Source organism: Hippopotamus amphibius, chromosome 10, assembly GCF_030028045.1.
Source record: "Hippopotamus amphibius kiboko isolate mHipAmp2 chromosome 10, mHipAmp2.hap2, whole genome shotgun sequence".
Classification (NCBI taxonomy): Eukaryota; Metazoa; Chordata; class Mammalia; order Artiodactyla; family Hippopotamidae; genus Hippopotamus; species Hippopotamus amphibius.
The window spans coordinates 27,132,486-27,144,940 of record NC_080195.1 but is presented as its reverse complement, the minus strand read 5'-3'; the positions used below and the strand labels follow the sequence as shown (position 1 = coordinate 27,144,940).

The 12,455-nt window shown below is 44.7% G+C and overlaps 1 protein-coding gene across 2 annotated transcripts in view; it reads right to left on the bottom strand.

Moving 5' to 3' along the window:
* UNC5D (unc-5 netrin receptor D) overlaps positions 1-8,670 on the bottom strand; it is a 571,153-nt gene extending 562,483 nt beyond the window's left edge. For both annotated transcript variants that reach the window (XM_057697245.1, XM_057697246.1), the window contains exon 1: positions 8,568-8,670. In XM_057697245.1, coding sequence (XP_057553228.1) covers positions 8,568-8,670 — 103 coding nt within the window. The remainder of the gene's footprint in view (positions 1-8,567) is intronic.
* Between the last annotated feature and the right edge of the window lie 3,785 nt (positions 8,671-12,455).

Genomic DNA, 12,455 nt, shown 5'->3' with positions numbered 1-12,455 from the left:
CAAATATTTTTAAAACCTTTCTTTCTTTAAAGCAAACCCCCAAATGCTTACATCCCACCCACACACCTCACACTGACAAAACCTGTGAACCTCCTCATTGCTTTTTTTTTTTTTTTTTTTAAAGGGAGACAACTTTGGAAATTTCCTGATGCAAACTGCTGGCAATCACTGTGGCTACTGGTCCCTAGGCTGCCCATTCGTATCAAGGGCAGTTACAATTTTCCCAGCTCCTTTCAAAAGGCTTACAACACACACATTTCTGCAGCAAGTACTTTTATTTCTGTATTTTTTTCTATTTCTTTTAAAAAATAGGTTAGATAATTCTTAAAGACACATTGATGAAAAGTATTATTGGAAGTCCAAATACTCTGTGCCACCACACAACTTCCAAATACAAGTTAAGACTTTAATCTTGTCTCTCAACTACATACCGAAAGAAGAAAAAAAGGACAAAATGAGTAATAAAGACAAGGTGTTTCAAAAGTGATGCAGATTAAGGAGCCAGTACTGTATTTCTAAAGAGCATACGGTGTCTATCATGACATCTTTAAAATAAAACTGCAGAATTAATTGTGATTTTTTATTTAATGAACTAAGTTTTAAATCCTTTAAGAAATTATTATTGCTTAGCAAATTCCTCAGAATATTTTACGTACCACTAAGGCCATAGTACCATTTTTCATATATTCACAACTTCACTTGCCTCCAATCACTCCTGATGTTTCTTACTGTCCCCTTTCCTAGCTGGTACCATTTCTGTTCATAACCATGAGAAACATTACACCACAAAAACCAAGAAGCTAACACTGGTATCACTGAAATTTTCTACTCATTTATTTCTCCTTCTGTCACACGTGTTCGTGTATCCACAGCCCTGTCTCACGTGTAATGTGAACAGAATGTTGTACGGTCCAACTTAAGTGCAACCGATCTATTTGGTAATAAAATAGAATGACACTGTAGTCAAAAAGGCCCAGAAACCATTTGGAGACTCAGCTTCTGATCCTAGTGCTATTTATGGCTCTCTGTCCAGCCTTGGTTGGAAAAATCTCTCAATCTTAATTTCATCATCTGTTCGACATCAGGGTGGATGTAAAAATACAAAACCATCCGAACTTTGAATGTACCTGGAAAATGTTAAATTGCATGCAAATGAGTTATTATTCAAAACAGCCATCCGTGATAGTGTCATATCTTACACTTAAACATCTTTGCTGAATAATCTATCTAGGCATGTAGGCTTTACAATCTGTTGGGGGAGGGGGGATGTAAAACCCCCTTACACTTTTTTCTGGCAACTAAATTTTTCTGAACGTTTTAGCACAATATTAATTTTAGAAATGTTATCCTCAATATTATTTATACCTTAACATAATAAGCTTAGAGGAAAAATGACTTTAGCATGTACTATGGGACCAGCACTGCCAGGTGCTGGATAAGTAACAGAAAGCAGGATGGGCGTCGCCAAGTAGACATAAGTCTCCAGTAGCAGAGAAGGACCCGAAACCCACTCCCACACCATGCTGTGAAAACAAGCAGGAATCTCCTTGGGGAACATCAGTATCCCATACGAACATTCCCCCGTTTTTGTTCTAAACTATTTTTGTTCTACCTCTTCCTTACGTAGAGCCTCACTCACTCAATATCACAAACTCGGGATTAGTATAGCGCCATTCAAGAGATACAATAAGATGAAAGGGGGTAGAAAAGCCTCTTTTTTTAACAAAAATCTGACTTTGGGCAAACCGTTCAACTTCTGGGGGACTCAGTTTCCTCTTTCGTATAGAAATGAAGTAGATGCAAACCTAAGTCCTCAATTACTTCAAAGGAAAACCCAAGCCTTTGCATCCATCTTTACAAATGCTGGAAGCAAGATGCTATATCACATCAGAATGGTGCTCCCTGAATGTCCATCTGTTTTATGAACGGTTCTACGTTTCTGTGTGTTAAAAGTGACGTTTGTCTTTGCCTATTCTTCTATTGGCATGTTTAAAAAAAAAAACAAAAAAAAACCAAAACATGAAGTATTATCACCCATGACCCTGCTACTCAAAGTGTGGTCAGATGGTGTCATCTGGAAGTTTGTCAGAAATGCACACTCTCGGGCCCTCCCCAGATTTACCAAATCAGAACCTGCATTTTAACAAGACCTGCAGCAATTCAAATGCACATTAACATTTGAAAAGCCCTGATCTGTGTGTTTCAATTACTCGCTTAGCTTTCATAACCCATGATCATTGGGTTTCCCTTCCTCTTCCAGTAGATTTTATTAAATTCAAATAAAGACGATCACTGCTAAAATAAATACTGTGACGAGGCAGAAATTGCCAATCACCTGCAAACAACTCTGAAGACCATGCCACATGTTTCTTCAGAGGCAAATCTTCTCACCCAATATTTAGTACATACGTTTGTTTTTATATTAATTTAGTAAAAATCTATGAATGATATTAAACATAGTTACTCCAGTGGTGGCTGGGCCCTTGAAGTAGCCAGGATGATTTCTTCGCGCTCACCTCTCGCACCTCCTGCCTCCATGCCCGTCTGCCAATCACTTACCTTCTGGGATGCCTGCAATGTCATTTTACCTTGGACTTAACTGACTGAGAAATTACACCATTCATTCTAAGCAAATCAACGCATCTTATAAAGTCCATTCCAAGTCAAGTTCCATGGTGTTAGGGTGAAATTACCCCAATAGGATTCCTCCCATCCTTAGGACACCAGGTTTGAGTGGAAACATACACAAATGCCAAGGTCTCTTTCTGGGGAGGAAGGCAGAAAGTCCATATCTGCATTAAGTAAGGCTATTACTGATCTCACTTGGAAGACAGCTTCCAGCTTCCTTAATTAGGAAGGAAACTGTCAGAAGAAACTGATCATGCAGGAAAAATACAGGCTTCCCCTTACTCTTGTCCTCTTGCAAACAATGTTAGGAAATATTTTACAGCCTGCCCTAAGCAAAGAAGTGTAATAAGTTTTCTGGTGTCTACTTTAGCCCAACCAACACAACCCTAACATCTCTGCCCCTAATTTCATAGCCCAGTGAAGTCCAGAGGGGGCAGGGGGTGTGGAGGACAACCTATGCGGTCCACACCGTCCTGCGCACAAACCCAATTTCCAAAGAAATCCTCCAAAAGCACAAGAAAGTACACCGTAGATTTCTAATGCGGTCCACACTGAATACATTAACATCCGCCTAATTCTGAAAATTATCTACGCACAGCATGTGTACGCGCACAATAAGCATACAACGCAATGTGGTACAAACAATTAAAAGTTCTTTTCAGAGTGGAAATGCAAAATAGAACGAATATCTATTTTCTATAAATGAATCTAGCCATCTGCCTCGCAAGAGCAGCAGCAGGAGTACCCAAAACAGCAGAAACAGCAGCCTCTGGTGTTAACAATCTATTCTCAAATCTCATGCTTCACATTTCCCCGGCAAACAAGGCTAAAAATACAAGACAGGCAACAAATAGTCTCTTGAGATCTGCCATTCCATGGATGGCGTATTCAATCAGAGTAATATTTTGTGTCAAAATTCAAAATTGGGGGGGGGGGGGGAGAAGCAAGCTATCGTATTAGAAGCTGGCACTCAGAATTTTAAGTGTGGATCTGATCCCAAAGTATATTAAGCTGAATGGTGAGAGGGTGGCTGTTTCCATACAACATCAATCTCTGAGATGTATCTGAATACATTTATAGATTTATTTAAGCTCCTCTAAATTCTTCTCCAAGTCTCATAGTTAGAGAGATATAATTTTAGTACTTATGTCACCAAAATATCAGAGTCATTTTGTTTTCGGCACAGTTTAGAAAACCGTCTTTATTGTGGGCTATGGAGTCGGACGGCGTGGGTTCAAATCCAGGCACTGCCACATACTAACTCAGTGGCCTTGAATGAGGTACTTAACCTCTCCACGCAGCTCTTCTCCTATCTTAAATAAGAGGATGATAAGAGTACTCACTTCAAAGAGTTATCTTAAGTTATTTTAAGGATTATGAGTTAATGTGTGTAAAACTCTTTAGAGTAACGAATGGTACCCACTAAAGACAGTCATTACTATTATTTAACAGTCAAGCAAGGTTGCAAAAATGCCTTTTCTTTTTTTAAGCTCTTTATTGGAATACAATTGCTTTACGCTGTTGTGCCAGCTTTTGCTGTACAACAAAGTGAATCAACTGTATTTATACATATATTTCCATATCCCCTCCTTCCCACCCTCCCTATCCCACCCCTCTAGGTCATCACCCATCATCGAGTTGATTTCTCTGTGTTATGCAGCATCTTCCCACTAGCTACCTATTTTACTTTTGATCGTGTATATGTCAATGCTACTCTCTCACTTCGTCCCGGCTTCCCCTTCACAAACTACCACCCCCCCACCCCCCATCCTTGTCCTCAAGTATGTGGAACAGGCAGCAACACAAGGATAGGTCTCAAGCCAACAAGGGCCATGGAGTAAACAAGTGGGTGAGTAGGTGTTTTTACCTAGAGCATGTGGCCGAAAATGACAGAGGAAAGTTCCCCTTGGTTATTCAGGACAATCAGAATTAATGGCAAAGTTGTAGTCAAGAAGGGGACACATCCAGGCTCTCTGTGAGCACCTGTGTCTGCCGGCTAAGAGGACATCCTGTACCACTCACCACTACCTTCCTTAAGAGGATGCTCTGGAGTAAATCTCTCTTTGTAACCTGTCTATGGAATTAAGACTAACACCTGTGGTCTGGGTTCCCAGCCTCCATAGTTAAAAAAGAAAAAGACTCAAGGGAGTGATATCAAATATTATCACCTGAACAACCAATTTCTGGACAAACCTTGAAAGCTGGCAATATCTCAAGTTGGGTCCTTATTTGGTAGAAGGAGGATGATAAAAAGTTTATGAGGCAACAGACAGAAAAGTATCTCCCTAAGTACTAAGACGGCAGGGTCTAGAACTACCAAACCCACTCATAGAGGACTTTTTTTAAGCTCTGTATTGGGGTATAATTGCTTTACACTGTTGTCCGAGTTTCTGCTGTACAACAAAGTGAAGCAGCTGTATTTATACATATATCCCCATATCCCCTTCCTCCCGTGACTCCTTCCCACCCTCCCAATCCCAGCCCTCTAGGTCATCACCCATCATCAAGTTGATCTCCATGTAGTCAGTTCTGATGGACCTCACAGAGGACCCCCGGGGTTTCACAGGTTTTCCCAATTTATGGGGTACCACTTAAAGAACCACAGCCCCACAGATGGGTCAAAGCGTGAGGCAGAATGGAAGGCTGCTATTACTATTTTTCCTAGTAGGGTATAACAAAGGGTGCCAGGTGCTGCCACTATAGGGCCAGGTAAGAACAATACATCTCTTAACAACTGAGACACTTAAGAGATTTCTTGAGCAAAAAGAACCCTTTGTCGGGCAGGAAAAGAAGATGCCACTGGACTGCTCAAACGAAGAACCCAACCCAAGAATCACAAAAATAAAAAACCCATCAAGAAACTGGGAGCAAAGTTTCTTTTCTCATAGCCCTTTGGAGGGGCAGATTGTGGAGGAAAAAGAAAGAATGGGGCGGGGGGGCAGCAATAATGTTGAGAAGGTGAATACAGATTTAAAAGTGTAGGAATGAGGCAGGTCAATAGATGTAAGTATGCGTAAACCATATGACCCTATCATACCTGTAAAATAGATATGTATTTCTCTTCCCCTTCATGCATTACTATGGTTACCATAAGATTTCATTGTCCAGGAAAATTTTTACAAGAAGGAATTGTGTGAATGTTCAGCCTATCTAAGCTCATCTTCCTCCCTGCCTTCAGACTCAGGTATCTACGTACAGTATCTAATAGAGGAATCACAACTAGATCAACAGCAGTGCTCCTTTTTTTCCAAAGAATGAAAACAAATCAGTGTGACAACATGATGGGGATTCAATTAGCACTTGGCAGGTCATGAATAACTTTTAAACCACCTTCTTTTAAGTTGGAAAGTGTTAAAATATACGGTAATCATGGTACCCAAGTGCCTTCCTTACAGTATGCCATCCATCAGGAACATACATCTGAAGAAGTAAGTCTCGCTTACAGAGCAGGGAACCAGAACATGGCTGCTCGGGTCACTTCTAGTTCCTCTCTGAGGACATTCAAAGCCAATCATCTGAAATCTCGGTCCACTTTTCAGAGGGTTTAACTTTAAGTACGGACGCAAGAAAGGGGGAAAAAAAGGAGTTGATATGATCATCTTGGAAACAAATGATAACTAATTGTAAAGAAATGGCTACTGAATTGTTCAATGTTCTTATATAATCAAAGCAAATGGCATAATTCTGCCTATCCTGTTGTTTAGGGAACGTAGAGTACTTTGGTTCAAATCAACATGAAAAGGCTTGTAGAACAAAAAAAACAACCCTTTACTTGTATAACTAACAACACTGTAGGGCCAACCTCAGAGAGTGAGGTGAAACTACTCAACACACAGATTCCCCAGGGTGCATCTCATCTTGCTTTTAATCAGGGGGCACCTTCCTGGGCTGGGAGAACTGCAGTCACTTTGAAACACACCCTTTGTTCTGAAACCCCTAATTGTGCCCACCTGTCCCAAGCCAGGTGCATGTGGCTTCACAGATTTTACAGCCTGTTTACTGCTCATGTCTTGGGGAATCTCTGACAGGTGCTAAAGGTAACAGGCTTCCTGCCCCAGAAAGTAAAATATTACAGCAGAAATATTAGTTAGATGTACTGCTCCATTCCATGTGTCTTGAACATGGCTATGATTTGTGCAAGACATTTGTTGTAAATAAGCCTGAGGAGTGTACAGTATGTTTTCCAGGAGTCCTTTGAAGAACAGCTTGCAGACAAGAGGTGCTAGCCTTAGTTTCACAGCCAGCCAAACTCCATCCAAGAGGCTTTTGGCAGGTCCGCACCTCTTGTTTCAGTCTGGCTTCACGACAGCCCCATCCACTAAATTCCAAGGGTCAGGACGTGGAGTCAGTCACTCTTACGCATTCAGCGTAGAATAGCAAGTAGAAACTCAGACATTTAAATCAACATTCTGAAAAGACCCGCTTTCCCCCATAATTGTGTATTAAAAACAACTCAGAGCTGACTTTGCAAGGCGGCATTCTCCGTAGTAAATTAAATGGCTGAAGCTTGTGCTTCTTCCAGCAAGGAAGAGAACTATGCTTCACCATCACCCAGTGTGTGCAATCACTGAGGCTCATTTTTAAACCTTTGCTGTTTTTTTAAAAGCCTGCTCCATTAAAAAAAAAAAAAAAAAAACTTTTCAGGAAATGAAATGCAAATAGTCACTGAACAGGATCATAAAAGGGAAAAACCTCTATCCACCCTTTTTTTTTAATTCTTCATTCCAGGCAGCACGACTGCTTTTAACACACCGTTAGCTTTTATAAAAATGAGATTATACGGGTTCTTTTGTGATCGTCCTCAACCCTTTCTACCTTTTCCTGTCTCCCGGCGACTCACAGTGTGTTCAAGGTAGCCGGCAGAGGTGAGATGAGCAGATCAGTTTCACCTCTCGCCAGGCAAGCGTTAGGTAAATCATTTAATGCAATTACACATTCTAAGCCTAATGGATGACACCTAGGAATAGGGAAAGGTAAAGAAGAGCGGGAAGAAGAAGCCTCCGGATGACTGCAAAGGTAAAGCCACGGTCCTCAAGCTACGCGTAAAATCGCCTCTGATCACCTTCCAAACAAGTCCGCGGTTTTAAGTTGATGCTCCTGGTTCTCGCTCAAGGTGGAGCTGAAACCAGTTGCAAAATTTCACTCTGCTGGAGTCCAGAGGATCCAGGAAAAACGGGGTCTACGTTTCTAAGTCGGAAAGAAGCCGCGGCTTCCCGGCCGCTCGGGGGGTTCCCGCGCTCGCGAGCCCCCGGCCTGGGGCGGGCACCGGGCAGGGAGAGGAGGCGCCGGGCGAGCGGCCTCAGGCCAAATGCTAACCGGGCTGGGCACTGCGGGCGCAGTGAAACGCGGACGGTGCCCGCAGCTCTCCCGAGCTCCCGCACAAGGCAGCCTCCTCGAAAGAAAGCCCAGTGCTGCCCAGAACCTCGGGCTGCTGTCGGCCGAGGGGTGTCGAGCTTCGCGGACTTCAGCCTGGGTGCCGCTCCCCGATGGGCAAAGGCGCTCTCTCCATTCAAGCCCACCCTACAGAGACCCCCATCACCCGGTCCCTCTCCCCAGGAACTCTCGGACAGCCCTACGGGCGCCCACCCCTGAACCATCTCGCCTCGGAAAGGAAGTGGAGAGGACTGCGAGAGAGCGAAATTGGAGTAAAGAGGTGGGGACTCCAGTCTGCAGCAATTGGGGAGGGCTCGAAAAACGGAGCAAGCGACGAGCGCAAAAGAAGGGTAGGGACCCCATGCCAGCAACCTGTAGGATTGCGGCGGATCGCAAACTTGGGGTGGGAGGCAGTGGTCCCCTGGAGGTCGTCCGCCCGAGTCCCACCCCGTTGCGCTCGGCGCGCGGAGACGTGCAGGGCGCAACTTGGGAAGCCCACGCCATAGGTGCCGGTCCCGCTCAGTCGCTTCGCCCCCAGCCCCCCGTCCGCTCGGCCCCGCGCTTACCTCGGGCAGCCGCAGCCCCCGCCGCCCAGAAGCAGAGCCCCAGCCAAGGGAGCCACCGGCGCGCCCCTCCAGCGCCTCTTCCTGCGGCGGCCGCTCTCCCCATGCCGCTCGCCCCGCTCGAGAGTACGGCTCCTCTTCCGCGCCCCGGGAGGCCGGGAGAGGCACGGCCAGCCAGGGGCCGAGGCAAGTGGGTCCCGGGGGTCTTCAGCGAGTGACTGCTCCACGGCCTCTCCCTACAGCAGCCGGACAGGGCGCTCCGAGCCGCCGCGCGCTGGGCACCCAGAGGACGCGCGCGTCCCCATAGCCTCCCACAGCGGGGCGACCGCTGCCGCCACGGTCTCTGCCGGAGCCGCCCGCCGTCACAGCCGCACCGCTGGCTCGCAGCGCTCCCACCGCCGCCGGGTTCCAGACTAGGAAGCGGAGGATGGAGCCCGCTTCGCTAATGAGACCCCCGCGGCCGCCCCTTCTCCTCCCCTCCGAGCGGCAGCCAATGAGCCGGGCCGGGGCGGGGCGGCGGCGGCGGAGGGCTGCGCGGGGCAGGGCGGGCGGCGGCGAGGCGCAGGTGAGCCCCGCGGCGGCTGCGCGCGCCCCCAGGTCCCTCCAAGCTCCGCCAACGGCCTCCGCCCCGCGAGTGCGGAAGCGGTACCCGAGCGGGGCTCGCGGAGGTCATGCGCGCTCCTAGACGCGAGCAAAGCCGGCGGGCCTCTTGGAGGCGAACTCAGCGCAGAAAGATGGGGGCATCTCGGCAGCCTGAGTCTGCTGCTTCCTGGAAGCCACCGTTTTGTTCAACTTTGAGCCCTTTCACAACCCTGGTCTTCTTGCTTCCATTTTTAAAAATCGGATCAGACAACACTCCCGAAAAATTCAAAAGAAAAAAAAAAAAAAGATTTAAATGCCACTTGGGAAAAAATAGCACTGGAATCAACCCATTATTGCAACTAGGCTAAATGCGCATGCATGTATATAAAGAAGTGGGGAAGTCATGGGTGCATGAGGGGTGTATGATCGATTTTTATTCCTTTTTCCCCCAATTCCCTTGTCTGTGGTCCTAATCACCCCGGAAGCCCCCACCTTTTCAGAAAGCTCCTTCGTTTCTGATGGCTCCTGTTTCTGTTTGTTTTAATAATTTGAGCCCTGGCAATTGCCTTTCTCCTAAGTATCAGGGAAAGGAAGTCGTGCTGGGCCTTTGTAAGGAGAAGGAAAGAAGACTTTTCTTAAAAGTGTGGTTTGTTTTGAATAGGCTGTCAAATCTTTAACTGCTTTCCAAAGTACCTCTTGGCTGCCTCTAATTCTTCCCTCTGCGGAAGGAGTCATTTAAAAGAGTTTGTTGCCTTGGGCCTCACGGTTTCAGAGCAAAGAACACACTTGGGGGGGTTGGCCCTGGGTTCAAGGCTCCGTACAGCCTGAGCACCGTATTCTCTCACAATATCGAGCCCCCGGAAAGGTGCCGGAGCTCAGCTGGTCGGAATATGTGTCCCCTTTTGCCTGGCGGACCCCAACAGAGAATGAAGTCTTGGTTTGAAAGACAAAGTTCCCAACAGCTCCCCACTGCCCACACGCAATATCGATACAGTAGTTTTAAAAAAATCCATCTCTCTGGTCAAAGAGCTACCTGCTCCCAAACACCTTTCTCTGGAGGATAAACAGTTTAAAGTGAGGTAATTGTTCTGGATGAAGTAATTGCGCTAACCCGCTTTCTTCCGAGGAAAAAGAGGATGATAGGCAGAAAGATTGATTCCCTGATAAGCACATATGCCATCCCTCTCCTGAGTGCCACCAGACATGTGACTGTCAGCAGTTGCTTCCTCCAGTCTTCTTGCCGCTCAATAAAAGGTTTGGGACCTGGTCAAGAAAACCAAGCTCTGGGGAATGAAGGCTTCAAAGCAAAGACTGATGTGGGGCCGGCTAGGGACTTGCCTGAAAATCTCTTTAGAATCTTGGTAAATGAGGGTTTTGTCCTTTTCCTCTGAGAAGGTGAATTGGGAATTAATCTACCAAATATGCTTTACCTGTCTTCTGGAAAACAGTCATTCATCCTCCAACTTTCCTTATTCTTCATGCCAATGTGGCAGTTATATCACAAATGAGTATTTTCTTTTTAAAAAAAGGAAAGAAAAAGGAATTACTGTGTTTCTCCAAGATAGTATTTAAGTATTACTACTATCTCCAAAGCGGAGCAAAAGTAAAAACAATTTCATTTTGAAAAAATATCTAGGAAATAGATATGCTAATAAGGTTAACAGGTGAGATTAATAGGTAAAATTGCAATGACAATTAAGAGAGAAGGAGGGAAACTAAGAACCTTTGCACACCCTTCTCAAGGAATGGGATGTATATGTATATTATATATGTGTGTGTGTGTGTATGCAAATATGTATTTTGTTATGCATATAAATATATATTATATATATTTGTTGTTGTTTTTTAGAGCAGAACCAAACCCTAGACATTAGGTACTATTATCCCTGCTGGGCAGATAATGAGAGTCAGGCTGAGTGGAGAAGTGATTCACCTGAGGTCACACAACCAAGTGACTGAACATCAAGACACCAGTTTGCACAATTCTAAACCCAAGATGTTTGAAGCCCTGTCCGTTCTACCTCACCCTCATCAGTACTATTTAGCTATTGGGTTGGGAGAGATCGAGTCTTCAGTTATTACCACACACATCACAGACATGTATTCATTATACATCCTGTATTAGCTGTGTTCCACAAATCAATACACGTTGTATTAATCTAATTCCGGCTATTTTACAAGATGCGTGAATTGTACTCCATTCCACTTGGAGAAATCCAGTGAGTAGTCACCACCCAGGATCATCGTCTCTGGCCAAGGAGCAGCCTGGAAGAACTGACCTGAGAATCAGGACAGCAGGTGCTGGGACCTGATGCTGCCAGGGACTGACTGTATGGCCTGGGGCAAATCACCAGTTCCTGTTCTCAGTTTCTTCATCTGTAAAATGGGAGTGTTTCACTAGATGAGCTCAAGATCAACCCTATTTAAGATCCATCGTTTTCAACTCTAGCACATTATGATTTTGAAGACTCAGTACAACCAAGCTGGAAATTAAGCCACTTCTGGTATTGGGACAATTATGTAACAAATGCATTGTGTTCTAGAGAGATGATTTTGGATTATAGCCAACCTATAACCAAGTAATACTACTTTAATGAATAGGTTTAGTAAAGTGTTTTTCTCCATGCTTTGTTGCTTGAATCAACCATGACTATTTTCTAACACTTGATACCTAAAAATTAAGAGGTAGAACATTTCTACTTCCATTTTTTTATTGAGGTATAATTTCTTCTTAAAGATTTATTTATTATTTAGTCATTTATCCATTTTTGGCTGCGTTGGATCTTCGTTGCTGCACATGGGCTTTCTCTAGGTGCGGTGAGCAGGGGCTACTCTTCGTTGTGATGTGCAGGCTTCTGATTGTGGTGGCTTCTCTTGTTGCGGAGCACAGGTTCTAGATGCACAAGCTTCAGTAGTTGTGGCATGCAGGCTCAGTAGTTGTGGCACTCAGGCTTAGTTGTTCCATGGCATGTGGGATCTTCCCAGACCAGGGATTGAACCCGTGTCCCCTGCATTGGCAGGCGGATTCTTAACCACTGTGCCACTAGGGAAGTCTCTATTGAGGTATAGTTGACATATATGAGTTTCAGGTGTACAACATAATGATTTGATATTTGTATGTATTGTGAAATGATCACTACAAGTCTAGTTAACATCTGTCACCCTACATAGTTACAATTTTTTTCTTGTGATGAGAACTTTCAAGATCTACTCTTAGCAACTTTCACATATATAGTATAGTATATTAATTATAGCTATCATGCTGTACATACATGTCCAAGACTTATTTATTTCACAACTGGAAGTTTG